General features: G+C 35.5%; 4 protein-coding genes and 1 long non-coding RNA gene across 12 annotated transcripts in view; 3 read left to right on the top strand and 2 right to left on the bottom strand.

The window, feature by feature from the left end:
• The first annotated feature begins 9,488 nt into the window (after positions 1 to 9,488).
• LOC138191255 (uncharacterized) lies at positions 9,489 to 11,883 on the top strand. The gene is made up of 2 exons (XR_011177637.1): positions 9,489 to 9,558; positions 11,595 to 11,883. It is a non-coding gene; the product is annotated as an uncharacterized lncRNA (long non-coding RNA).
• A 3,454-nt stretch (positions 11,884 to 15,337) lies between these two features.
• LOC124224008 (alpha-ketoglutarate dehydrogenase component 4) lies at positions 15,338 to 16,778 on the bottom strand. Of its 2 annotated transcripts, none has more exons than XM_046636498.2 (4): positions 16,631 to 16,778; positions 16,453 to 16,507; positions 16,120 to 16,368; positions 15,338 to 15,528 (listed from the first exon to the last, which is right to left on the bottom strand). In XM_046636498.2, exons 1-3 carry the CDS (start codon positions 16,652 to 16,654, stop codon positions 16,121 to 16,123), a joined length of 327 nt encoding a protein of 108 aa, XP_046492454.1. In that variant the 5' UTR covers positions 16,655 to 16,778; the 3' UTR covers positions 15,338 to 15,528; position 16,120. The 2 variants fall into 2 exon arrangements, with proteins under 2 accessions (XP_046492454.1, XP_046492455.1); XM_046636499.2 differs by having other exon boundaries at positions 16,193 to 16,368; positions 16,631 to 16,777.
• A 500-nt stretch (positions 16,779 to 17,278) lies between these two features.
• Positions 17,279 to 19,765, top strand: LOC124224000 (uncharacterized). Its single transcript, XM_046636484.2, has 3 exons — positions 17,279 to 17,636; positions 17,748 to 17,822; positions 17,902 to 19,765. Exons 1-3 carry the CDS (start codon positions 17,522 to 17,524, stop codon positions 18,558 to 18,560), a joined length of 849 nt encoding a protein of 282 aa, XP_046492440.1. The 5' UTR covers positions 17,279 to 17,521; the 3' UTR covers positions 18,561 to 19,765.
• Positions 19,280 to 21,031, bottom strand: LOC124223996 (putative nuclease HARBI1). 2 transcript variants are annotated; one of them, XM_069137847.1, is made up of 4 exons: positions 20,669 to 21,031; positions 20,454 to 20,575; positions 20,184 to 20,364; positions 19,280 to 20,024 (listed from the first exon to the last, which is right to left on the bottom strand). In XM_069137847.1, the coding sequence occupies exons 1-4, from the start codon at positions 20,837 to 20,839 to the stop codon at positions 19,395 to 19,397; spliced, it is 1,104 nt and encodes a 367-aa protein (XP_068993948.1). In that variant the 5' UTR covers positions 20,840 to 21,031; the 3' UTR covers positions 19,280 to 19,394. The 2 variants fall into 2 exon arrangements, with proteins under 2 accessions (XP_068993948.1, XP_046492437.1); XM_046636481.2 differs by having other exon boundaries at positions 20,433 to 20,575; positions 20,669 to 21,029.
• Positions 21,032 to 22,358: 1,327 nt separating this feature from the next.
• The window catches only part of RIC-3 (RIC3 acetylcholine receptor chaperone), a 50,248-nt gene continuing 45,430 nt past the window's right edge, over positions 22,359 to 27,176 (top strand). For 3 of the 6 annotated variants that reach the window (XM_046636477.2, XM_046636476.2, XM_046636473.2), the window contains exon 1: positions 22,359 to 23,053. In XM_046636477.2, the coding sequence (XP_046492433.1) occupies positions 22,906 to 23,053 (148 nt within the window). In that variant the 5' untranslated portion in view covers positions 22,359 to 22,905. The remainder of the gene's footprint in view (positions 23,054 to 27,176) is intronic. The other 3 variants (XM_046636479.2, XM_046636478.2, XM_046636475.2) reach the window with 2 other exon arrangements.

Raw genomic sequence — 27,176 nt, 5'->3', positions numbered from 1 at the left:
CTACGTTGGTTGTAATAACTAGCCAAAAATTACGATTTGCCATTTTTGGAAATAAAATGTCATGATGCACTTTATAATTCGAATAACTTTCTCCTTTTCGAAAATTTAGACGAATTTTTTCTATTACTGAATCTGCTTTTTGTAAACTTTTTATTTTCTTCAGTTGTGATTTTAAAGGTTGTTTCGCAAAAATGTTAAAAACTTTGTTTAATTTTATATTTTCGGCGTTGACCTCATTTAGTATAGTACTAGTCTCTCTATCTCTCTATCTAATAAAAAAGTTTCAAACAAATGAACGTAGAAAAAGATTATAATAACAATAGTAAAAAAAGATTATAATAACAATAGTATACGCATGAAGTTGGCGGTGGGGTGAGATACCGAAAACAAAACAAAAAGCATCTAGCAAACAAAACTTCCTTTGACAGCTGTCATCGGCTGTTTATGACAGTCTTTGACAAATATCTTTATAGGTATCTGTTTCTGACGCGCAAAAAATGAACATGCAAACGAAAATTATAACGATGATTCCCGACAGGAATTGTCTTTTTCGCGCGTTGGCGTATTGTGTATACAGCACTCAAGATCGACACGCAAAGGTGAGACTGAGTATCGTTTCAAATATAGTGGATAATTGGTCTACATTTGCGGGTTTTATTACAGGTAATGAGTCAAACGGTGCTGTGATTAGGTGACCTGGTAATTACAAATCACATATGAATAAAAATGCAATATATGCAGCTGCGGAAATTTTTAAGATATGTTAAATCGAGTATCGCGAAGAACAAATTCATCCACACCGGATCGGATCACAAAATGGAACACAATTCTCGCTACTCTTCACCGGTGACGGAGAGAGTGGACACTTTGATGTCTTGCAGAACCAAAATAAAATTCAGATAGTGAGTAATAAGTATGAAAAGTAACAATCAAATAATAGTAAATCTAAATATATCACCAAACAGTCAAAAGGACAGCCAGGATTTACGATGACAATGGAGAAAGGAGGAGTTTCAAGCAGCAGACAAGGCGATGAAGATGGTGGATGGTCGGAAGTATCACAAAAAAAAGAGGAAAATAAAATTGTAAGTGCGAAGAACCAAATAAGCCATAGAATAATATCCACCAAATATTCGTATAACCAGGAAAGAGGACGACCAGGATCGATGTTGACCACAAGAGAAAGAGGTGTTTTGCGGAATGAACATCAACGCAAATATAGAGAAAAAAATAATATAAAGAAGGTGATTTTGGAGAATAACCGGCAGAGCGGCAGTAAAAATAATTCAACGAAGGGTGTCGAAGAATTAGAAGAATCGATTGCGATGATTGATTCGGAAAATAAATCGAGAGGACGACCAACCAATGTGATGTACATAGAAGAGCGAAAAATTAGACGACGGGAACAGCAGCGAAAATATAGGGAAGCGAACAAAAAATATCATACTGGCTTTTCAAACAACGAACAGAAAGGAGGAGTTTCAACCAGCAGACAAGGCGATGAAGATGGTGGATGGTCGGAAGTATCACAAAGGAAAAAGGAAAATAAAATTTTAAGTGCGAAGAACCAAATAAGCCAGAGAATAATAATAAACAAATATTCATATAACCAGGCAAGAGGACGACCATGATAGATGTTGACCACAAGAAAAAGAGGTGTTTTACGGAGTGAACAGCAACATAAATACAGAGAAAAAAAAAATATAAAGAAGGTGATTTTGGAGAATAACGGGCAGAGCGGTAGCAAAAATAATTCAGCAAGTCAAGGAGATAGACAGATATCAATAGAGAAGGAACACCAATGTTCAACCAACGAATGGAAGCTTAGATTGATGAAAAAAAGAAAAGTAAGCACAGAAGGAATTGAAGGTGACAGCAAGTGCAGGACCTGTCATTAAATCGACATGAAGGAATTCGCCTGTCTACTAGACAATGCGGAAGGAAATAGTGAGGCGCGCAGCGCCGAGTGCCCGAGGCGCGTAGCGCCGAGATGGGGTTGGCGCGCGAAGCGCGCAGGGGCGAAGCCCCTAGTCTAATAAAAAAGTTCTGAACAAATGAACTGGTAAAAAAGATTATAACAACAATAGTATAAAAAAGATTATAATAACAATAGTATAAAAAATATTATAATAACAATAGTATACGCATGAAGTTGGCGGTGGGGTGAGATGCCGGAAACAAAACAAAAAGCATCTAGCAAACAAAACTTCCTATGACAGCTGTCATCGGCTGTTTATGACAGTCTTTGACAAATATCTTTATAGGTATCTGTTTCTGACACGCAAAAAATAAACATGCAAACGAGAATTATCAAGATGATTCCCGACGGGAATTGTCTTTTTCGCGCGCTGGCGTATTGTGTATACGGCACTCAAGATCGACACGCAGAGGTGAGACTGAATATCGTTTCAAATATATCATACTCGCAAACATGTCAGCAGAAGTAATGAAACAGAACTCGAGGAGAGTTATATCAGAGAAGAAATAGGTTTTTTTGGATCCTGTAAATCCTTGATCCGGTTAATCACTAAGTAAGGGCCTTCCCAGTTTCTTTGTAGTTTCGGACACCGTCCTTTCTGTCTTCGAGGTTGAAAGAGCCAGACAGAATCTCCGGGATTAAATTTTATATCCCTGGCTCGAATATCATAACGAGTTTTTAATTTGTCTGAAGCCATAGAAATTCTACTTATAGCAAAGCTATGAATTTCTTCTATATGGGGAAAATAATAACTATAGCAAAATAAGTCGCCAAATGCAATTGGGGATGCATGGCATCGGGGATTTTGTACATGTGAGTGGATTCGTTTACGAAAACAATCTGAGCAGACCTGCATAGGGAGCCAATAGCAATTTCAGGTTGATCGGAAACAACCGATCAACAGTTGCAGACCTGTCATCAATTCAGCATAAATAAATTCACCTGTCTAACAGACACTGTATAAGGAAATAGTGAGGCGCGCAGGCCGTGGTGGGGTTGGCGCGCGAAGCGCGCAGGGGCGAATCCCTAGTAATTACTAAAATAATCAGTTCATTCGAATTTGTATCTTGATTTGAGTTGGAAAAATTGAGACTAAAAAAATCTGCGACTGCATTATTTTTTCCTGGACAATGTTTGGTAGTAACTGAATATTATTGTAATAAAAGATTCCATCTTAATAAATGAGAGTTATAATACGAGCTTGACATAAGAAAAGTTAAAGGTTCGTGATGAGTGTACACGAAAAAATGAATTCCATAAATGTAGGTCCTGAATTTGATTATGGCATATACTAGCGCTAATAATTCAATTTCAGTTGTTGTATAGTTACTTTCACATTTGCTTAACCCTCGGCTAGCTGTGGATATTATCCATTGGCCATTATCTTTATCATACTGATACAATACACCGCTAATTTCTAAATTACTGGCCTCAGTTTGAATATAAAAAGGTTGGTCAGTCATATAGTGATTTACAAATACAGATTTTATAAAATTTCGATTAGCATCATCTAGAGCTTTTTGGCGAATGGATGTCCAATTCAAATAATTTTTTTCACTGAGTAATTCCCTAAGCGGATTTATTAATTGAGCATGATTGAAACTAAATTTTCTATAATAATTACAAATTCCTAAAAACTTCTGTAAATTTTTTCGATTTGTTGGTTTTTTTCAAATTCAGTATGCCATTCATCTTTTCAGGATCCGGACGGGTTCCTTCTTTATTAATTATGATTCCCAGAAATTTTACCTGTTCATGGCAAAACATAGATTTTTCGAAGTTTAAGCGAAAATTATAATAAATTAACCTTTTGAAGACCAACGACAAATGGTTTAAATGATCATCAAACGTTTGTGATATTATCATTAAATCATCCACGTATGAAGTTGAAAAACAATTCATATAATCACCTCACGCCATGTTTAAAACACGAATGAAACAGCTACTTGCTCTTTTTAATCCAAAAGGTATGTGACAAAAGTGACGAAGCGATGTTTCGTGTAAAAAAGAGATACATGGTCTAGATTTTTTTGTCGAAAGGAATTTGCAAATAACCATTTATCAGGTCAGTAGTGCTCATGTATTTCACACCATCATACTTCTGCAACATTTTGTCAATCCGTGGAGGTGACTGGTTATCGAATTCAATAAATTTATTTAACCGTCTTGCGTCTAAACAAACGCGAATTTTATTATTTATTTTTATTATTATTCTCAGCGGACTTACATATGGACTTTGAGATCTTTCTATAATACGTTTTTTCAACATATTATGAATTTCATTATCTACGTCACTTAAAAAATTTAAAGGTGTCGGATATGATTTACGTATAAACGCTTTTCCGTGTTCAATTTAATCTTATAAGTATATAAATTCGTACATCCTATTTATTTTGAGAAAACTTTACGATGTTCAAATAGTACATTGAGTAAAGCAGATTTTTGATTTTCATCTGTGGTCGTGAGCTCACGCACAGATGATTGAGCTTCCATATTTATATCCAATCTTTGAATAATCTCCAATCTTATTTTACTCCGTTTCACTACAAGAAATATTATTTACACGACACGAGATATTATTAATATTTCTATCACAAGTAATAATTTCATATTCAGTGTTACAATTTGTCAATGAATTTTCAGTCATCATATTACAATCATTATTATCATTTGTCAATGAACTTTCATTTTCATCGTTACTTTCAATCATTTCAATATTATCTTCTAACACGTTATTCAAATTATTCTCTACTTCAATCAATGCTACATCAATCTTTCGTAAACTTTCCATTGTTTGCAGCTCTTCGCTTACACAAGACCCAAACTTATCCATGAAAACCCCATCAAACGACACATATGCTGAATCCAGCCATATATCTCTGATACCAATCTTTTGTTTTCTATAACTGATATCCACGTCGTTTTTAATAAGCCAATCCGTACCTAAAATAATATCAACATTCATACGAGGCAAAGCTAAAAAAATTGTTTCTATATCTAAATCCAGTATACGTAGATTGAGAAATATTTGTTTTACTATATTAATTATTTTTTCGATAGTATTATTATATTATATTTTTAGATGGTAGTTCATACACATTGAATTTGTTTTTAAATTGCAAATATAAATCCTGTGAAACACGCGTCACCTGACTACCTGTGTCTACAAATGCAAAAACCATTTTTTCGTATATCTTGCACCTAATTAACGGACTGTAAACTTGTTTATTACATTTAGTTTCTGAAGCACGTTTCTCTCCTTGCAAAATATTTATGTCTAGATCCGGTACAAAATTCACGAAATCCGAGCCCGATGACAGATCATTAATCATCGAGTCGGTTAAATTTTGTATTTGCTGCGATGTTTGTTGATTACGATTATTGTCGCCTGTTTGCTGAGTTGGAAAACCAGGCGGTGGAACGTAAATACTGGACATTGTGAATTTGAACCCATTGTTTTGATTATTTCTATTATAATACTGTCGGCTGTTTTTGTCTTGTTTTCGATTATACCTAACGTCCATCTGCTGACCATTATAAGATTGTTGACAATTACCTGGTTAATATTTTTTTCCCTAATTCTTTTTCTTCATTATAATTAAATCTAAATCAGATAAGGCTTGCAATATAGAATCGGATTCTTTGATTACAGCTAATTTTGTTCCAACACCCATTTGCATTTGACTAATAATAAGCGAATTTATTTCTCATTCTCCAGCATGCTTCATAATAATTTTAGCTTCGGTAGATTTGTTCAGAAAATATGTTCGCAAGGAACCATCTTGATAACCGTATCTACTATTATTCCACTTTCTACTAAGTTTTATTTGCTGATCGACCGAGTAAATTTGCTGTTTGAATTGTTCTTCAAAGGCATTAAAATTTCGAAATGTACTTTGTGAATTTTCAAATCATGCTTTCGCACGTTCTTTAGCTGCTGTTCCAACAACTGATAATTTTAAGTCATCTGGTACAAATTTAAGTCTAAAATAATCTTTCAAGTTACGTAAAAAATCAAATGGGTTATCATCTTTTTCTTCTTGAAAAATCGGTATACCGACTTCCATCGAAAAAGTGTTACTCAATAGTTGTATCGGTCTGGTGTCAGTCGTCACATTACTTGCGTGTTGTCCAGTTAAATTACTTTCCACGTGGAGAGGCAATACTCGTATTTTTTTTTGTATCTCCTCCAATTGTTGTTTAAAAACTTGTGTGTCCTCCTGCTTTTCTGAATCCCGCATTTTTGATTTTGTATGAACGACTTTCGATGTACTGACTTTTCGTACAGATGTATTGGTTTTCTGTGTTACTTAAGATTTCGATCTGGTGAACATCAAATTACATTAATATCTCTTAAATTACCTCGGCATATTCTACTATTATTTAGATACAGTATATCTGTCCAGTTAAAAGTTATTATTGTTATTCTTTTTTTTTATATAGAAAAATACAGAAACAAATATGCGTAACAATTTACTAGTTGGATTCTATTTTTTTCGGGCGCCAATTGTGACGGAATGCCCTTCTTCCGTTACAATACAAATAAATAAATTAAAATAATAAATAATTTTGTATATCTCCTTCACCACATCTCCGTGTCAATGTTTATTAGAAGAACGCGAAAAAAGAAAACAGAGCGTATAACCAGCTGATAAAATCGTTTGAACTCTTATTTCCTATCGTGTATTTGGTAAAGTCGTGATTGTTTGTATAATATAGGTATGTGTAAAAGTAATATAAATGTATGTATAATGTAAACTTGTTACTAGCGATCCGAGTATGATTGAGCCTCGTGTTTGTCCAGTTTCGTCCGTTAATTCACTCGATTGCCCTTATTGCCTTTTCGTAGTTTCCATTATTATTCATATATTTGCCTTTTTTGGTGTGTAATTTAGGTGATTGTTCAACTTTAATAATTCAGTGAATCTTCAATAAACAATTAGATTTTCGAAAAGCTCACTCCATTTTGAGATATATATATATATATATTTTATGTTTTGGCCGTGTTACCGGTTCAGTTGTCGTCGAGGGAGTGAGAGCGAGAAATGGTGAGGATGGAACTCATGAGCCTAGCACGGAGGTCAAGCCTTTACGTTGATGACATTCAAATTCTGTTGTGATTTAGGCGGGCTTATTCGACTGCTACAAACTTCACGTAGGTCAATATGAAGTCAAGATATAAATTCATAGGGATCCGAACGCATACATCGACGACCATGGTGCCAAACTATGCGTGAATTACAAAAATTCATACATGCATATAATCCAACATTATAAACTATAAAATTATAAGATATTTGAATAAATAAGCAGTATTGATATATGTGTGCAAAAAAGTGCTTGTTTTGAATTCATACTATGTATTCATGATATTATCTTGGAAGGCTATCACATTAGCTGTATGTATATGTGCATTAAACGCATACGTTGACGAACACGGTGTCAAACTATGCGTTATCCACAAAAGGTCGTAAATACACTTATTCAGTATCATCAAATGAAAAATGTAGAGACATCCGGATATGCAGGCAATATAGAAACATGTGTGCAAAAAGTGCATGTTCCGTATTCGTACCAAGAGTTGGTAAGGTCATTATATGAATACTAAATCATATAAATGAATACTCTCATTATCTTGGAGGGGTTAGCCCTTTGAGGGGAAGTGGGAAATATACTTACCACCTATTTTATTTCCGTTTTCTTTTTTTTTATCTTTGATGTTTCGTGGCTTTAATCTGTACTCAGACATTTTTTAGACTCTTAAATTCCGAAATAATGTAACCCATGTGAAAAATTAGGCCACCTGACTTGTTTTTTTTTTTTAATTCTTATAAACAGTCAATTAATAAAAAATCAATTTCTTCCGGAAAAATCGGCTATTGGTAAACGGATAGAGCTAGAGCTCTGATTTTTACAAATCTTTTCTATGCTTTGTAGCAATTATATATATTTTTTGCAAATTTTTTGACATAACAGTTTTTTCAAAAACAAGTTTTGAGTTTTGAATAACCCCAAAACCCAATAACCCAATAATCAAATATGACATACCCATGTTTTACGGTGCGCTGAGTACGTAAATAATATAATTTTACACGGGACAAATGGCGAATGATTCCATATTCCACCACTATGTGGCGAAGACAAAACTGTAATCAAAAATTAACTCTTTAATACTTGGAATAACTAGAGCTATTGTCGTACAGAACTTTGTCTTTTCTTAGCATTTTTTCGATTTGAGTGGAAAAATGAAAAATCATCCACATCCACGTTGTTAGTTCTGGGTCACGCTGAGAGGGAGAATAGGCGCCATATTTTATTTTTTATTTAGGACTTTGAAAATCATAGTCACTATCTTGGATGCACCATCTTAAATGTTGGTAATTTAACCTCATATTCGTAATCAGCGACTCCAAAAATGCCCCATCATCAAATTCGGCATAAATCGATTGTTTTTTTAAATTTCGTCCGCCATCCTGGATCCACTATCTTGAATTCCGTAAATATAACCTCAGATTGGTAATCAACGGCCCCAAAAATCCGCGCATGTCAAATTTGGCATTGATCGCTTTATTTTTTTAAATTTCGTACGCCATCTTGGATCCGCCATCTCGAATTCGGCAAATGTAACCTCAGATTCGTAATCAGCGGCTCCAAAAAAAAAACCGTATATGAAGTTTGGCATAAGTCGATTGATTTTTTAAAATTTTGTCCGCCATTTTGGATCCACCATCTCGAATTTCGCAAATCTGACCTCATATTCGCAATCAGCGACCCCAAAAACACCTTGAACCACTATGACTTTGATGATTGGTTTTCTTTTATAAATGATTCCCTCAAAGGGTTTAATACATTCGTCATTTACATCAAACGCATACATTGACGGCTATGGTGTCAAGCTATGCGTTATTTAGAAAAAGTCATGCCTATATTTTATCCAGTATCAGCAACTAAAAACTTTTAGAGATGGGGATGCACAGATAATATAGACCTGCGTCGTCGGAGCATGCAAAAAATAAATACCGCATATTTTGACAACAATGTCGTCAAAGCATACGAAACATAAATACCGCATATTTTAACGACAATGTCGTCGATATATTCGTTAAGCATATAATCAGTTTGACGACTGTCGTCAAAGTATGCAAATGTCGTCAAAGCATTCGTTATCTCACAAATTTGTCGTCAAAGTATACGAGAACACACACACACACATAAATATTGTTGAGTTATAGCCGCTTTTATACATCAATTTGACTGTAACGATTTTTATGTTGCTTTATAGATTCAATAGTTAAAGTTGTATGAGTAGAAATCTAGCTTACGCACCGCCAAAGCTAGATGGTCGACTATTGTCTTATAGAGAGAGAGAGACAGCGATTCTCTCTCACCGTATTGCCGTGACACCTGAAGCGCGTCGTTCTTCTAACCCTTTTCTTCTTCGTTCGTCTTTCGCAGTGAAAGCATGCGTTAAACACGCAAATGTTTAACCTTAACTCTCTGATTAATTTTCCACAAATGTGAGATTAAGACCCACGATTTCCAAAAGGCAAACTCAAACCGTGTGCCAAAAATTGATGTAGGTATGGTGGCAAAGTTTTTCAATATAAACTAAGATTCTACTGGAGCTGAAACACGTGGAGTAAAACCAGTAGATAAATCATATCCTGTTGGTCTAAATTTATGAAATTTGTTCGAGAAATTGTAGATTCCTTTTCATACATACGTGTGATTCATTAAAATTTTCAATATTTTACGTGGGGTTCTAGAAAATGCATTCTAACTTCACAATGAACGTCAATCGCAGTCTGCTTCATTAATTGTGTTTTCTATGCACTTCTTTATACCCAGAAGAGTCTACAGAAATTATTCATTTGTCAATATCAATGAGCATCTATATCTTCCGCTATATACTGTAACGCTAATTTCTGTTACCCTCGGATGAGGGCTTACCGTTGACCCTTTGTCGCGATTCTCCAATTACTCTAAACGACTAAACTATAAAAAAATTAAATATGTTGGGTGCCAGACGACTTAGCGTCGAATTTCAAACAATAATACGAATCAATAAGAAATAATACGAAACAATACGAAAAATAACTAGAGAAACGTTGTACGGCTGGCTAGGCTCAGATACTCACACGAACCGGTAGAGTGGCGGTATTCAAGGCAGCTTACGATAATTAAAGTATTAAAGAAATAAAAAAATAAAGAATAAACTCGAGCCAGGGAAAATGAACGGGTCAATCAGTCTCTCTGCTCTTGATCGTGTCTCGCTTGTTGTCTCGTCTTGTTACGTCTTCGATTATGTATATTTATTAACCGTATGTGGCGGACACCCGCCACCGGCAAGCCGGCGAAGAACCATAAAAGTATTTCCGTTTCTCCATTTGTATCTTTTTCCATAGTTCTTTACAACTAACCTTCGAGTGTCCAGGCCTCGCCTCGCTAGCCGAGGGCTAAGGGTTTGACCGCGCCGGAAATTTCCCTACATGTGGCATTTATGGCGCGACGCGACCCTTGGCCTCGACTCGGGGGCGAGCCTGCACTTTTTCTTCATCTCTACCCCAGTCTTCGCCACGCTCTTGTCATTTAATTATTTATAAAACTACGTAGTTGTAACTGTTGTAAGAAGAAACATTGTAATAGTGAATCTGTCTCGAAAAACACCTTTCATCTTGTTTTCACCCGAACCGTGATAATATATCTTTGTAACATATATATTATTAATAATAAATTATTGTTAATAGGCAATTGTGATTGAATTCATGAAGTTATCTTATGTATTAGTTATACATTTTTTAAATGTTTTGTAAGTGTTAATTTTAAATAAAAAATGGTCCCCGGGCGCGTCAGTGATGTGTGTTCATATAAAGGCTGCAAAAATCGACGTGATGTTACAAAACTCTTTCGGTTTCCAACGATTGACGTTCATCGTCGTGATAAATGGATCCAGCATTGCGGTATGTATTGTGACGTGGTATTTCGTACCCCGTCACATGGTTTAATCATCGCACTTCCCTACGTACGAATATCGCTAAAAATAACGAAAGCACGTCTGAGACCAATACTCCAAAACGAACGACTAGTTATCTTTAAGTGAAACTCTCTTTATTAAGCTAATTTTATTCTATTTTCTAATTTTGTAACGCTCTACGAGAACCATCTACGAGGCTTCCGCTTCAAGATACCAGGACACTGCCTGACAGGGGTCACGTACCAGCTCTACATTTAATTTTTATTTTTTATCTTTTAAGATCATTATATTTAGTTTATAAGGTCGGGCGGCCAATGAGGATGGTCGACATCCTTACGCCTACAATATTGATCTAATCTGAAAATGAACCTATAAACTAAATATAATGATCTTGAAAAATGAAAAATAAGAATCAAAATTTTTTTTAATAGAATTAAATAGTTAATAAACGATGTAGGAAAAGAAAAAAAAAGATTTCCCCTTCCTTCATAAAAAAAAAAATGTTCGAAATCGAGGCCCCACCGTATGTGTAAAGCCTTAACTTTTATTCTGTACATCTGTAAATTATGATTTGTTTATTTCTGAAGTTTCTGTACAACTTTCATTAAGATCAGCAGTGCTTACTTTTCTATGTTTTTACAGGCAACTCTGATTTATTAAAAAGGAGGTTAACATCGCTCGTCAAGTCTGGCGTTTGTGCATCACATTTCGCGGAGGATGATTTCGTGACGCCTGATCGTTTAAAAAGCACAGCTGTTCCTGTCGATCATAACACGTCGGCCCTGAATAACTCTTCGGAAATCATGCAGCACGATCAGTCTGGAGTAAATGATTTCGCGGTTGAATTGCATTCATTTGCCGAAGAACCCATGGAACACGATCAACCTCGCATGACTGAAGCTGCGATGGATAATCTCCTGAAGAGGGTAAAGTTGCTGGAAAAGGAAAATCATGACTTTCGGAAAGAATTGCGCGCCTTAAAAAAGAAGTTCATAAATATCAACGAACGTGAGAATCGAGTAAAGACAAAAGCTCACACGTTCACTAGAAAAAGTACACATGAAATAGTTTTGTCACTTTCAGACTATTCAGATTAATTGAATAAGTATCACATGTAGAGTATTGCATCCGTTTACGAAGCAAGATCCTCTTCTTCTATCTGTGTGCTTGCCTCAGTCAAATTTGACAGAACGCAAGTTAATAAAAAATCCTCCGAAAAATTTTCAAGCATAAATTTTCCACCACTTTCTTTTAAAGCAAAGCGTATTACTTATTCTGCTGTGCGATAATTGTGGTGTCCAGTATGAGATGGATAATGCAAGCCACCTCGACTCTTCAATAATATCAGAGCACTTTTTGGATCTGATTCATTGCCAGACAGCGCATCGACACACGTTTCACACAACAGGGTCTTACTCAGATGTTTGACAACAAAACCAGCAATAAACACAATGATCCTATCAGAAAATTCTGATACAGTTCGTATGTTGGGTAAATTGGAATGATCATCAAGAACCCTAGAAATCTCATTCAGATTCAGGATTGCATCACTACCAATTAACCGAGCAGTTGACGTAGAAGAATTTATCATATCTTCTGGTTTTCACGCAGATGTAACATGTAATATGGATATATTCTCTAGCAGTATGCAATTTCCTGAGTCTGTGTCACGAATTTCAGAATATATGAGGAGTTTCTTGAAAATTACTTCAAATTGTCGGACTGTGGGATCATTATTTTGATCGCCATGTGAATGAACACAGCCAAAAAAACAACTCTACATGGTCCTGACTCAATTGGTAGGTTGGTATGTGCGTCAGTACTTTTGTGGTTTCACAAAGTTCGTGGAAAATACCCTTAAAGCTTTGAACGCAGATCAAAAATCCAAGGAACCCCATTGTGTGCTGTGTATTCAGAATACTACGGCCAGCGTCACCTTCCTTTAAACCTAATATATAATCTCTACATTTGTCAAGCTTTGTTATAATTTTAGCTTTATTCTCTGAATGGATTAGCTTTTTCAAGCCTTCATGTGTAAGATTTTTTAAATTGAATATATCAAAAAGATCATTGAATATTTTGAGAAATTCTGCAGTGGCTGCAGTTTTCGAAATAATCCAGCTGTAAGTTCATTCTACAGAATTCAATCTTGTTTGCAAGCGATTTGCTTAGTACTTGTGTGGCAAACTTCACTTTCATTTTCTGTTCTTTAAAATCAGTGTGGAGTGATCGTAACTTGTTACCTAACAATAAGAGAAGGCCTTCTTCTTCCTGTATGTTATGGATTTTTTTGAATCAATCCCATAAAACCAATGCGCCATTTCCATTCATAATTATAAGTTTTGCATCTCAGTGAGTTTCGCATTGATCATGTGACAAGGATCTGGTATAACGTATACGTTTTCTGATGTCATAGGATGCACAAACGATGATTGCAGAGCACTAGGGTCATCAAAATTACAGCAGAGTTGTTTTGCTCTTGAAATGTTGGCAGAAGCTCCATCCAATGTTACCGATATCACTGTTACACCACATTCTTGCAGCATGGTTAAGCACTGACTGACAAGAGTGACTTTTTGCTTTGCGTTTATGCCGGCAGTTAAGAAAAACCCAACTGGTATTTTCCAAGAACAGTTTACACATACGAACAATGACACCAATCTTTGCCAACAGTTGATGTATCATTAGCTATGTTACCACCCATATCCCCATACCCACTAAAGTTTGTTCCATCGTACTCGATGTGCTGGCGTATTGCCATTTCATGAAATACCAGAGATCCCATTAATAAATGATCAACTGTGCTGGCACGTTCCTTGATAGCGATAAAAGATTGAGTATTAAAACCAGACTCTCCGTTTACTGATTGATACCAGTTTGATAATGTTTGAGGGTGCGGCAAACACGATTCAAATTTTTAAAGAATATAATTGTATGTGCGTGGTGAGTAATAGTGCAGTGTCAAAGCAAATAATCATAACTCAGGTGAGAACTTCTTGGGTACTACAGCATGCATAGACTTCATCGTTGCTCGTTTGAATAAATCTTTGGTTGACCTACCGAGATTTGTTAAAACATCTAGCTCTCCATCGGTGAATTATTAACGTTTCTTTAAACTCGCCAACACGTTCTGCAATGTTGCAATTCGTTTGTCTTCCCACTGAGTCGCTCGTTTTACAAGTTTTATCCGTCTCTCATATGATTTCTTCTGATTTTTCATAATACCACGTAAGTGCATCTTTGTTGGAGAATTAGCAATGAACGATTTTGATACCCACGTAGCTTTATCAACAGACCTAGGTTGTGGCTGTGTTTGTGAAGATGCATCTTTCCTGTCACTTAAATCATTTGGACCTGAAAAGATCACAATTCTGAGATCATGATGCGACAAAAATCATATGCATCTAGACAATCGGGTGGCACGTAAATGAAAATGATAATTTATGGTCAGTAATTTTCTGTTTTTTTCTTGTCAATACTTCAATCTCATGTACTGTAAAAGTTTCATTTCCTCTGCAGTGCTTACATTCAATTGTTTCTTCAAACGTATCCTTTTCTAGTTTCAGTTTCAGTTTTTCAGTTTTCTAGAGTGCTTAATTTTTGTTTTTTCTTTGGCAACCATATTGACAACCACATTGTCAACCACATCATTGTCAAACGCAGCAGTATTAGAAACGTCTTGAACATTGTATATCTAAAGCATTAAGAAAAAATATAATTTACATTCCCTCCAACGCTAAAAATCCTTGAATACTTATATGAGAACTACATATACATAAAATTATTGAACTCACGGATGGAACAGCGAAATCTTTTAGCCTTATTTTGCATACTAAAGTACGATCAAATGAATCACTTGAAAAGTGACACGAACATAAATATGGGTATTTGTGTAAAGATGCCTCTGTCAACCCCATTCGATTGATCCATATCTTTCGTTCATAGATCTTCTTTAGAAAACTAAAATGTATATACAAATGAAACATAATAGAAGACATCTACTAGGACCATCGCTTCTTCAATTTTTACAGATGACTTACCGATGGTATGAAATCTTGGTTCGTTTTTCAATCTCTAATTGAGCCTTGCTTTTTGCACTGGATTTATGCGTGCAACGTATTGCCGCACAGTGAGGCATCACTTTCAATTTAAATTAAAATATTTATTGCAAGCAAAACCCAGGGACCTACTAAACTTAGCTACTAAAGACACTGAATCAGGCACTAGTTGTGTAAACAAACAGTACATACAGGTACTATATCTATATTCATCAGATTTTACTTCATTTTAATTAACGTTGAAACATTTAGCACCCATTTCAGACCGTAGAGTACAACTTCACGAAATGCAAGCAAAGTAAAATTTCATTAATTAAAAAACATAAATTCTATAAGAGGAGTTTTATTTCTACTTTAATGTCAAGCAATTGCGACCTTACATATATGTACATGAGTTTAATAATTTACATTGTTAAATACGGAAACCTGTAAAATTCCGATTATATACTATGAGACGATTTGTTGTGAATTCGAAAGCTTTTGGTGCACCTGGAATATTGTTATTCGGGTCCACCACGCTGAAACAAATCAAAAACGATTATTTATTCGATAAAAGAATGAAAGGTGTCATGAGTATAATTCAAAGGCCCTATTCATCAATCGCATGTAGAAATTGTGTCAACACATTACGCTTAAGCAGAGTAACAAATTTTGACAGGCTGATTTATGTATTGGAGTTTGAAAAAATGGCAGTTTCTATTTTCCTTGCAACAAATACAGGTAAGTCATAAGCTAGACGTAAATTTTTGAAAATCGTATCTACGAAAAGCAAATTAGGCTTTCGTTAATAGGATCCCTGACCCCCATCTAATATGGCAAATCGTATTTTACAATTCTTTTTTTTCAACTGATGAAATCTCTTCAAACTTTAGGAAACGATAGAGTTTACGATTGTGTTTGAGGGATGGCTAAGCAAAATTCACAAAAAATTTACAGAAGCTCTCAAGTATTTGGAGCTAGATTTTACTGAACGTGAGGTTATGTTACGCTACTACAGCTGAATCAGATATTTCTTGTATTTTATCATTCGAACTTATCTTAGCTATTCCACAAACAAAATAAGATTTCATCACTTAGTAAAAATAATTGTAAAACATGATTTACCATACCTCATGGAGGCCCGATATCCCCGTAACAAATAAAACTTAGCATGGAATAGAATCGGAATTTCAATCCACCCACGTTGATACATTCGATTTCTTTGATATCCAGTGGACGCCTCTGATATCTCGCCGGTAGTTGGAAATCTTCAATAACTGGTCTGGTCACAACTCCGGGCCCCGACGCCCTGCTTGTCGTTTTCAGTGGCGACGATGCTGGACCAGTTGACTGATTAGTCGCGATTACGTCTCTCACAGCTAACGAAAAATATCATTATGAAATTTTACTTTTGCTCAAAATAAAAGCATACGTATTGCTATTACATCGTGTATATGATTCACCTCTTTCAATATCACCCTTACGAAATTTAATCATAGGTATGTGAGCCTGCACGACCTGCAATTGAATTTGATGCTATATTGATATAAATGCTCTATAAGATATTTTTACTCGGTTACACTATAATTACTGAATTGAGTTATTTTATCATCCAACGAAATAATCAACCAGTGCACGTACTCTCCATCCTTTATTAGCCATCATAGTCTTTTATCGAAGTTATTAATTTCAGCTACAAAGAATGTACGGAAAATTTCACTTTCGTCATAGATTCAGAGTTGCCAGATGACTCAATGAACTCAATCAGCTTCCCCCAAGTCTGCCAACATTTTCCCCCACATTGGCAATAACATATCCCCAGATTTCCCCAAGATTTTTCCCTAATAAAATGGCGGGTACGGATGTCTTATTAGCCAAAATTTTCACACCGTTTTCCTGAATCCTTTTTTCCCAACCTTCTGCATACCATGCATGCTATTTCATTTTACAAAATTTTGACTGCGCATGTGCAGTCATCTTTTTTCCTTATGGATTTAGTGGATAAGCCTTAGAGCATATACTACTTACTGGAGGCGTGAGGCTGGAAGGTGGCTTAGTATCGACAGAAAAGTGAGAGAGAAGGAGATAGATATATCGCTCTCAGCCAATCATCTGCAGAGTGAGAGAAACGGAGTATCTCAAGTGTATATTTTGTTCTCTCATTACTTCGGCTGCAGTTTTTGCGAGGTTGACGCCGTTGACGGCATGGGTAGCTTACCTTCGGTAGTATATGCTCTAAGGAAACACCAGTATCGTTGTTGGGCGCACTCAAGGATCATATTTCATTTATAGCGTTTTCGAGTGAACACTCCAGATCCCCTCTCAGAACGCTCTGAGAGCAGTTCCCCCACTCTTGGAATTCTGTCCGAGCGATCTCGGAGCGATCTCGCCACGGTCTTACATATTACGTATATGTCTTACATACGGCCATTTTGTTATCTCAAGCATCATATTTTTCTGTTTTTCATAAGAATTTGATATTGATACTGTACATCAAAATTAACAGTGGATATCCAATAAAAATAACACAACATGAGCGAACAAAAAAAAAAGAAACTTCCATTTGTGTTCAGGAGGATTGTGTTAGATGACGACGAGGCAGGTATTGAAACAGATGCCGGCGTGTTATGCGAGGTTATGATAAATGGTAAGAGGGTACAAAAATGTATTTCTTTTTATGAAATTTGCAGAATACTATAAAATGATAAATTTATCAATGCAATTCATGACCATTACACTCATTTATTCTTGCCCATAGGTACAAAAAACATCTCATATGTTCCCAAAAGTTTTCTGTCAAGCCTGGGTATTGAACTGCCTAAGAACTTGCACGGTGAGTTTTTGGAAAACTGTAAAAAAATTTTTACCTTATAACGATGACAAATACATGAATGACAGTCGTTTTTTTATAGATAAAGAAAATTGCTCGTCCAAAACAGTTGATACTTCCGGGGATAACCTAGAACGTGACGTTAGTATACAAGCATCTGGCAGCACGACTGCTATTCGGACTGTTTCGCATGTATTGCTGCCAACGTTCAATAGCTCCAATGCTACTGTGAAGTGGGATGACCATGATACCAAAATGATGCTCGATCTGTACGCCGAAAACTTGAACCACGTTGGACCATTCAAAAAGTTCAAAACAAAAAAAAAGATGTGGGAACACATTGCGGTTGACATTTCAACAACCTTCAGTAAATATGTAAATGGTCAACAATGCGAGTCACGATTTAAAACTGTAAGGAATCGTAAAGGTTTAGCTGTTACTCATAACAAGCAGTCAGGCAACGACGCGAAGGTTGTGCCGTACCAGCAGGAAATGGACAACATCAGAAGTATAGACGACAGTGTTCAGCCTGAAGTTCTTGTGTCTGTGGGTAACACCCGCGTATTGAAACAAAAACGAAAAGAAGATGCTGCAAGAGGTGGAACTAAAAAAAAAAAACAAGATCCTCTGCTCGCTATGTATGTTGAATTGCAAGAAAAAAAAGAAGAAAACAAAGAACGTCGGCATCAAGAGAAAATGAAAATCTTCACGGAATATTGTCTGAAGAAGCAAAGTGAATAAAACTGATATTTATAGAAAATTAACTGGTTGCACTGGCGTGCACCAAGTGCAGTTTCATCCTTTTCTGCCATAGACTTTTGAAAAATATGATAATATACTCTGTGTGCACCAGTGCAACCAGTCGAATTAGCTATTATAATATTACGTATGATCATCACATTAATATTATATTTTTTTGTTATATCCTTCAAATTTATTTGTTATATTATTAGTTCAAACTTAAAAAATGTGATATTTACTCCCAACCTGTTAAAATAAGTCTCATCCAAAGTATCACAAACAAATATCACTGGATACATTATCAATTCTCACTTTAAAAAATATCCAAAAAAGGGCCAAGCTCAAATTAAATTGCAGGAATTGCAGTGATACTTGTTTGCGGTATTTTGATTTTGAACATTAAGAGATGTGGCCCCGACAAATATTCGAACCGAGCTTTGTTGCACGACAAACTTACTTCAGGTTAGAATAATCAAACCAGTGAGATTATTTATCGGTATCATGTCACGTCAATGTTGTGATAATGTATCCTGTGATATTTGTTTGTGATGTTTTCTTATCATTCGTTATAATGTTTGATAAGGTTAATTTTTTAGTCAAAAAATATAAGCAACGACAAGGTTTTATAAAATGTATTTTTATTTCTGTTAATTAACTCCACATCATAATTTTTCAACCATCAATTTTAATAATTTTTCATCTTTAATGATCTAGACCTCAACATTTTCGGTAGGTGAATATTTTATGCAGCATATCAGACATTACAGTAATTATTTTTTACAAATCTTATAAATTGACAAATGATGTACGTTACAAATCGCAGTGCTTCTATATTTACATGAATTGCCTGGACAGAAAATTGCGTTTCAATACACCTAAACGCCGAGCTTCATCGTTTATAATAAACTCTGCTTCAGGCTCAGGTTCTGCCATGTAATGTTCAATTCCATCCAAGAAGTCGTTTCTTTCGATACATAAATTATGCATCACGCAGCATGATAGTATAAATTTCGATGTCTTTAAAACACCCCACATATCTGTTCTTATTAGTTGCCTGAATCTTTGCTTTAAAAGCCCGAAAGCATTTTCGATTAAAACTCTTGTTGAACAGAATCGCCTGTTATATTCTCTTTGTTCATCTGTTAAATTTCCGTAATCCCGGATCGGTGTCATCAGATTTTCACATATAGGATAAGCAGAATCTCCGAGTATATGAAAATCTGGGCCCATTGATAGCACGGTAGGGCGAATAAATGACAAAGTAAATACTCTCGCGTCATGAATTTTTCCTGGTATTCCAGTAAACACATCAAGGAACTTCTTCTTCGCATCGCATATTCCTTGCAAAGTCAATGCCGTTGTATCGTGACGATTAACGTAGGTCGACTTAATTTTATGTGCGGGTGTACGGATGTTTATAAACGTACCATCAATGCATCCGCATACTCCTGGATATCCTGCAATCTGAAATTTATATGTATTGTGAAACTCGTTCTCGTTGCTGCCCCTAATTATACCTGGGTGAAAATATTCCCTAGAATCTGGAAAAAATTTTCCAGAATATTTTAGACCAATGCAGAGGAGATGTGTTTTAACATGTTAGTCAAATATTCGCTACCTTACCTCCTCAAATTCCTCACAAATGTCTTGTTTCTCCTGCAAGGTACGAGGATATCTGATAACCAGTGGACCCAATTCATCTGTTAAATAAGTCGTTACACTTTCTATCATTGCGTGCGCTGTTGACAAACTCAAACCAAAGAGTTGAGCTACAATGCGGTAAACAGATTTGTTACCTGCAAACCTATTAAGTCAAAAAAATTAATAAGTCATCGCAAAACAAAAAACAAAGTATCATTAATTATCACTCACCATAAATAACATAGAACGTACTCTTCAGCAGTTTTTATTCTCACACCACCGAAAGGTGGTCCTTTGGGATAATGTTCGCTCTGTTCGAATAAAGCTATTAAATAATTGCAAGTTTCTCGCGACACTCTGAAATGACTTTTGAACTGTAAAAAAGAAAACAATTGTAGTTCAAGCATCCAACTTCCTTGGAATTCAATAGTTCAATAAATAAAGATATTGTGAGGTTATGTACGTACTTGTTTATCGTTATAGTGGTTAACAACGTCAGCGATGTAATTTTGGATGCGCGGAATTTTTCGTCTTCTATTGGCGATATTCCGCAATAATAAAATATCTTCTTCATCATCGGAATTCTCTGACGAAAATAACTCCTCGATTATTCGCACTTCATGAACTGGCTCTGCCATACTTGTTTTGCTCGAACCGCTCTGACCCCTGCTTTCCGAGCAGATTTTTGTTCATAGACCAATCAAAATTTAGTATTTCAACCGTCACTCGAACATGCGGTCGCTACACTCAACCTGCTCGGTTTTCACTCGAACACAAAACTCGCTCCTGGAGTGCTCTGAGAGCGTTCACTCGAAAACGCTATTAGAAAGTAATCTGGACGGACTGTATGTTGGCGATTAATTTTGCGTGGATACAAACTGTTTTTTAAGACGCGTTAAATTCTCGCGGGTGGTGGCTTTTCAGCGCATGTGGCACCTGGACTCGAATTATCGTGTAAGCCCGTATAGCGCACTCATTCCCTTCCCCATATGATCTTACGATTCGCCGTTTGCAAACCTTTTCCTCGGATTTAGTGTCAGTTGAGATTAGAAAAGCAATCACTCGATTTTTACTGTTTTTTAGTTACTTCAGATGCGTACTTTACGAATTTACGGAGTATGTTTATAAAACGGAGGCTTATAGGTTACGATTGCCACCCTTTTTTTTACATTTTATAGCGAAAATTTCACTTTTCCGTAAGAGGCGCTCAAATCGCATTTAGACAATTCCTCTTACGTTATCTCAAAACTGGGGACAATACGTGGCGCTAGTAGACTTCTGACACGCTCGCTGCCCTCGCTGATCGCGCGTAAGCTCGGTAACTACTAGCGCCACTAGTGGTGGAAATTGGCGGCAGAATCGAGGGACATTTTGCGAACCACTTTTAGCAGCGTGTGTCAGGGGGCTTGGTCCTACATACAGGCAACGAAAATCGAGTCACATAGAAGCGTACGGCCTACAGGCTATTTGAAGCAAGAAAAGTTGGGGTGCTCGGACGAGCTATCACCCCAACAGCTAGGTGTCGCTAGTGGCGCCTTTGCTTGTGTGGCTCACGTACAGCGCTCGACTAATGCGTACACTGTCGGTGTGTTGGCTCCGACCGGCGAGTTGGGGTGATCGTGCTCTCTATTGTCGACCGACGGTAGAGCCATCTTACGGATTTACGAGTCGCGGAAAGTTTTGCTTCAAGCGGCCCATAAGCCGTACGCTTCTATGTGACTCGATCTTCGTTGATACCACTGGTTGATACAGATCTTGAAACTCATCGAAATTTGCGTGGTGGGGGAAATACGCTTACGTTGCAGTTTTTGTTTTTCGACGCTGCCGCTAGTTCGCACTGTCGTAAGGTAATGTTCGCAAACACAACCTCTAAATTTCCCAAATTTTCCAAATGTACGTAAAAATGTTTTCAAGTACATCACTTAATACTTACCTCGAGAATTTCAGAAACAATATAATTTGATGGAGAATCCCTATTGATACTGCCCTGCAATTTATCTATCTCTTTCCCAAACAACCTTACTCTACCGCCCCGCCTCTAGCGGCCCCAACGAAAATTAATTGCTATTTCTTAAGCGTTCAGCCCCCATCACTAGAGTTTTCAGACCTGTATGTAAGACCGTGGTCGTAGATATAGTTTAGCCCCGCCCACTCTATGGTACCGAATCGATTTGAAACGTAACATGAATGGGATTATTCGATGCGTTTTGTAGAACAATTCGTGATTTTTTCACCAAACTGTGCTATATCAAATCGCAAAATTCTTCAACCAAACCTTTCAATGCAACGTATCGAACCATTTTTCTCTAGAGTAAATTGAACAAAAATAGAGTTAAATAAGTTAAACTTCAACTCGAAATTGATGAATAGACTTTAGCTTTTCCTGTCGCATGCTTATTTCAAGGCCTGATCAGTGTTTACACAGATTCAGCAGGTACAGCCCTGGGGCTCCGCCAAAAATAGCAGATGACAGTGTGCTCCTCGGTTGTGCTTGACCCGGTGTTGCTGCCAAAGCTTGGCGTTTGCGACTTGCTGCGTTTTATCGACGAATGTGTGCCACACATAGACAGAATAGACGCAACTAGTTGAAACGAAGATTGAAAAAAAGAAATTTGAACCTACTACGAACGACTAATTGAAGATTAAAAAATACGATAATTTCGGTAATTAAGGTTAAGGAAGATACAGAAAACGAAAAAAAGAAATGGCAGAAACCTCGGAATTCGGACCGAGAAAAACGATTTTCATTCTCGCAATTGTTGCTGGATGTTTTGCAGTTCTTTGGCCAAGGATTTTTTATCCTATGATCACTTCTTCTGTTATCTCACACCCAGCACCTTCTGACGGATCCGGTGAGTTCCATTTTCAAGACATGTACTAGTTTTTATTGTTGCTCCAAGCCAATATTTACTTCAAACAACAGCTCGCAACGAAAAACAGCCCTCGTTTTTTTGATTATGATCTGTTTTTCATCGATAAGGTGCTAAAACATCTTGGTTTCCAAATAATTGTAAATATTGTTATATGTATTTTCAAATTTCATTTAAATGATATTATGTATTCGATAAAAAATTAACATGTACATTGTACATGTATCTTTTGGTTTTAACAAAAACACTGAATTGTGAAACATCATTATTGATATCGTTGGTATTTCCAAGACTGAATGATGATGTTGACTTTATTAAACATTGAGTTGCAATTAAGTGTTTTTGTTGCATTAAAATTAATTGATCTTCAGACGGTTCTAATGTTGTGAAATAACGACTTCTCCTAAAACTGGCTTGTTAGATTATAACGTTACGAAGTGCAAGCTGATAGGACCCTAGAAGCAGTAACAGTAAAAGTCAGTGTAATGTAAGGGTGGCGATGAATTTTGGATTTGACCAATATCAGAAAGATTTCAGTATGAAAAATCCAGGGAAATTTGACACAAAGGTATATAACTATAATACCAGTAACTTGAACCACAGCTCAGCCTCTTGGAAAATAATGTTTCAACAACATACAATATTCATAATTTTTGAAAATTCTCAAATAAGATCAAAAATATTATTAAATGTGTACAAGGTTTTGATCAATCAAGCTTGAACTAATACGGTTCCGATAATATAGGCATAATGCCATGTTGAAGTTATTTATAATTTTATAATTTTGTACTCACAACTCGAAAACTGGGTTGCATTTACTTTTCAGTTTTGGAGGTAACTTGCATTGCTGATGATACTTGATTGATTGGAACTTGTGGTTTATAATATTAAATTGTAATATCCAAAGAAAAATTGAAATCTTTGGAATCCTGAACATCAATTCCGTTACTACGTTCCACAACCTATACTTCAGGCCAGTTTCATAATCGACGGATGAAAATTTACTTATAATTGGAAAATCTGGAGTAGTCAGAAAATTTCATATGTCTGATTTTATGGTTACCCTGTAAAAGTTGAGCTGTCTATTTTTACATGAAATCATCGTTATAAAAATAGAAATAGAGGTTTTCACGGACAACTATATATGTAGCTTGTCAACACAGACAAATCTGAATTTTGATTATAGTGTAGGTATTGCCGTGCTTCCATGTCTCAAAGGTTCCGATATGCATTAAACGATACTGACCATTTGATCCAATTTAGCATACATAGCTCTGAACACCTGATCAGGTTATATCATTTCTGAAACAACAAAACTTGCACAAGAAAGTTAATTATGTGGTTAAAATTAGATTGCATGTGTGGAACTCTTTGAGACACGCAGGGTATAGACGAATACTTGATTCTGATTAAAATGGAAAAGAAAAATGAACGTATTTTCCTTCATATCCAAATTTTTTTGCTGCTGTTGCTAATGATAAACTTGATTAGTAAATATTGCCTACAGAGCTGGTAATGAGTTTATTATTCCTTATGTTCTTGATCATTTTTTTGGATTCTTTACAGATACATTTTTTGGAAAGTTTTTTGTCCGTGTAGCAATAGAGGAGAGGCAGAATAAGTAATGTAATGATCTCTGAATATCATTTCATTTTATTGGCATTTCAGCTGGGGCGTCAACGGTAGAGCGTAACAAAAATTTTCAATTGTAAAGTTTATGCTCCCTATATACACTGAGAAGTTTTATTCTAGAATCCTGAAAATCTGCCCGAAATTTTTTGTCATGTAACCACCATTTTAAGATTCCTAGAAAACCGTTAAATTTCAAATCTTCAGCGATTTAGGTTCGTATACTAAATGCAACTCTGTGATCATGTACGTTTATCATATAATATATAATATGAGTTCGGTCATTATGGGATTATAAAACGTTAAGTTAATATATTGATATTTAGGTCATGTACGTTTATGATATTATATAATGTAACTTATTATATGGCTTATTCCGCCAATTATGAGTATACCACTAGGTTCGAAAAATCCAATTTGGTTGCAATTCTCGTATGTCATCATGTGTACTGAGATATGAAGATTTTCCAAATTTTAGACCTCGAGGCTCTACCGTTTACGGGAAATACGTTGATGGATTTTTTAATTTTTCGGTCGCATGTTTTACTTCGAATTTTCAGCACCTTTTGTCATAGGAAAAAAAATACAGACCACTATGTTTTTTGTGTAAAAAAGTTTGATCTTTCCAAATTTTTAATCCATTTGTGGGTAGATCGTTAGCACCATTCTTAAAAAATTCACTTTTTCGAAAAAAAACTGTCTTGTTCAAAGTTCTGTAAAAAAAAATATATGTTTTGATTAGAAATCCATCAAAAAGCTGGGAATTTTTACGTAAGGACCCTAGATTTTCAGAGTGGGAAGACCTCGGAATAGGGTCTGTGCTTAATTTGCGTGAAACTTTTACACAACGTGGGATTGAACCAGCCGTACCGGAGGTGATACCTTAATATTGGGGAAAATTTGATTTGTGTCATTACTAATTACAATAAATTAATTGATAATTTTCATAGTTTTTCACTCACCGATGCTCGTTTTTTTCAATTACAATAAATCGATTTTGTGTTTGGCTTTCTTGTAAGTTTTACAAGTTTTACTCAAATGAAAGCCAGACCTAATTCCATAGTCATCCCACTCTGAAAATCTAGGGTGCTTATTAGGGTGCTTCAAAAATAAAAGAATTTTTTTTTTTTTCTTAAGGTGTCCAGAAATTGATAGTATACCTAAAAACAAAAATTTTGGCGCCAATATGAGCTCTTAATGTCAATAGTAAGGTTTGCCTCTATCCATTTCTTTATTTTCCATTTAAATAACACCGGAAAAAAATATTTTTATTTTTGAATTCTTATTACTTTGGAACGGTTCATCGTAACAACAATCTGAAAAACGAGATTTGTAGGAAATTTCACGCTTACAAAAAACGTCTCAAGATCAAAGTTCCTCAGATCAAACGCTTCAAAGATGTCAGCGATCTAAAATAACACTAATCAAAAATTTTAAATATTTTCCAATAAAGCTACAAAAAAATATCACATGCCATATTTATATTATTTTTTATGTAAAATTACTTTAATTCTGTTAACCTTAGACTGTAAACTTTTTTTGCTAATTAATTAAATTAAATATTTGACTCACAAAAAGCACAAATACATAAATATAAAGGTTAAAAATATTACATAAATGATTTTTGGGTCTCTTTTATAACAAATTTTTTTTTTTTTTACTAAATATTAAGAAATTTTATTGAACAATTAATTCTTTATAACAAAAAACAATATTAACAACTTGTTATAAAAATTTTTTAACTTTCAGAAATAAAATTTTTTTTTTCCCGTGTTATTTAAATGGAAAATAAAGAAATGGATAGAGGCAAACCTCACTACTGATATTAAGAGCTCATATTGGCGCCAAAATTTTTATTTTTCGGTATACTATCAATTTTTGGACACCATAAGAAAAAAAAGTCATCTTTTTTTGAAACACCCTAGTGCTTTTGCAAAAATGCCCAGCTTTTCAGTGGAATTATCTAAATATTTTTTTTGTTTACGGAACCTTGAAGAAAACATTTTTTTCGAAAAAAGCGTTTTTTGGCTGTTGCTGACGACCTATCCAAAAATTGATTCAAAATTTTGAAAAATCAGAGTTTTTACATAAAAAATATCGTGGTCCATATTTTTTTGCCTACGACAAGAGGTACTCAAAATTCAAAATGAAACATACGATCGAAGAAAAGTCAAAAATTCATCAACTCAATCTCTTAAATGATAGGGCCTAAAGATCTGAAATTTGGAAGATTTTCATATCTCACATGATGACATACCGAAATTGCAGCCAAATCGAATTTTTTGGACCTGGCGGTGTGCTCATAATTTGGTGGAATCAACGATATGTTATTACATGGTGGTCACTTGTCCGGGAAAATGGGGAAGTCAGGGAAATATGAAATTCGAAAAATGGTTAGGGGAAGCAAGGAGAAGTCAGGGAATTTTTCAATCAGTGAGGAAATCTTGTGGGCGTGTGGAAAAAGAGATAGCTTTTC

This window comes from Neodiprion pinetum, chromosome 7 (assembly GCF_021155775.2).
Source record: "Neodiprion pinetum isolate iyNeoPine1 chromosome 7, iyNeoPine1.2, whole genome shotgun sequence".
NCBI lineage: Eukaryota > Metazoa > Arthropoda > Insecta > Hymenoptera > Diprionidae > Neodiprion > Neodiprion pinetum.
This window is presented reverse-complemented; position numbering and strand designations above follow the sequence as displayed.

Coding starts and splice junctions, on each gene's coding strand:
- LOC124224000 (XM_046636484.2), top strand. CDS start 17,522: ATGAGCGAACAAAAAAAAAAGAAACTTCCATTTGTGTTCAGGAGGATT. Junction 17,637..17,747: donor ATGCGAGGTTATGATAAATG/GTAAGAGGGTAC, acceptor TCTTGCCCATAG/GTACAAAAAACATCTCATAT. Junction 17,823..17,901: donor ACTGCCTAAGAACTTGCACG/GTGAGTTTTTGG, acceptor GTTTTTTTATAG/ATAAAGAAAATTGCTCGTCC.
- LOC124223996 (XM_046636481.2), bottom strand. CDS start 20,839: ATGGCAGAGCCAGTTCATGAAGTGCGAATAATCGAGGAGTTATTTTCG. Junction 20,365..20,432: donor TACGTTCTATGTTATTTATG/GTGAGTGATAAT, acceptor TTGACTTAATAG/GTTTGCAGGTAACAAATCTG. Junction 20,025..20,183: donor TTTGTGAGGAATTTGAGGAG/GTAAGGTAGCGA, acceptor TATAAATTTCAG/ATTGCAGGATATCCAGGAGT.
- LOC124224008 (XM_046636498.2), bottom strand. CDS start 16,654: ATGATGGCTAATAAAGGATGGAGA. Junction 16,508..16,630: donor TGGCTAATAAAGGATGGAGA/GTACGTGCACTG, acceptor ATTCAATTGCAG/GTCGTGCAGGCTCACATACC. Junction 16,369..16,452: donor TAAGGGTGATATTGAAAGAG/GTGAATCATATA, acceptor ATTTTTCGTTAG/CTGTGAGAGACGTAATCGCG.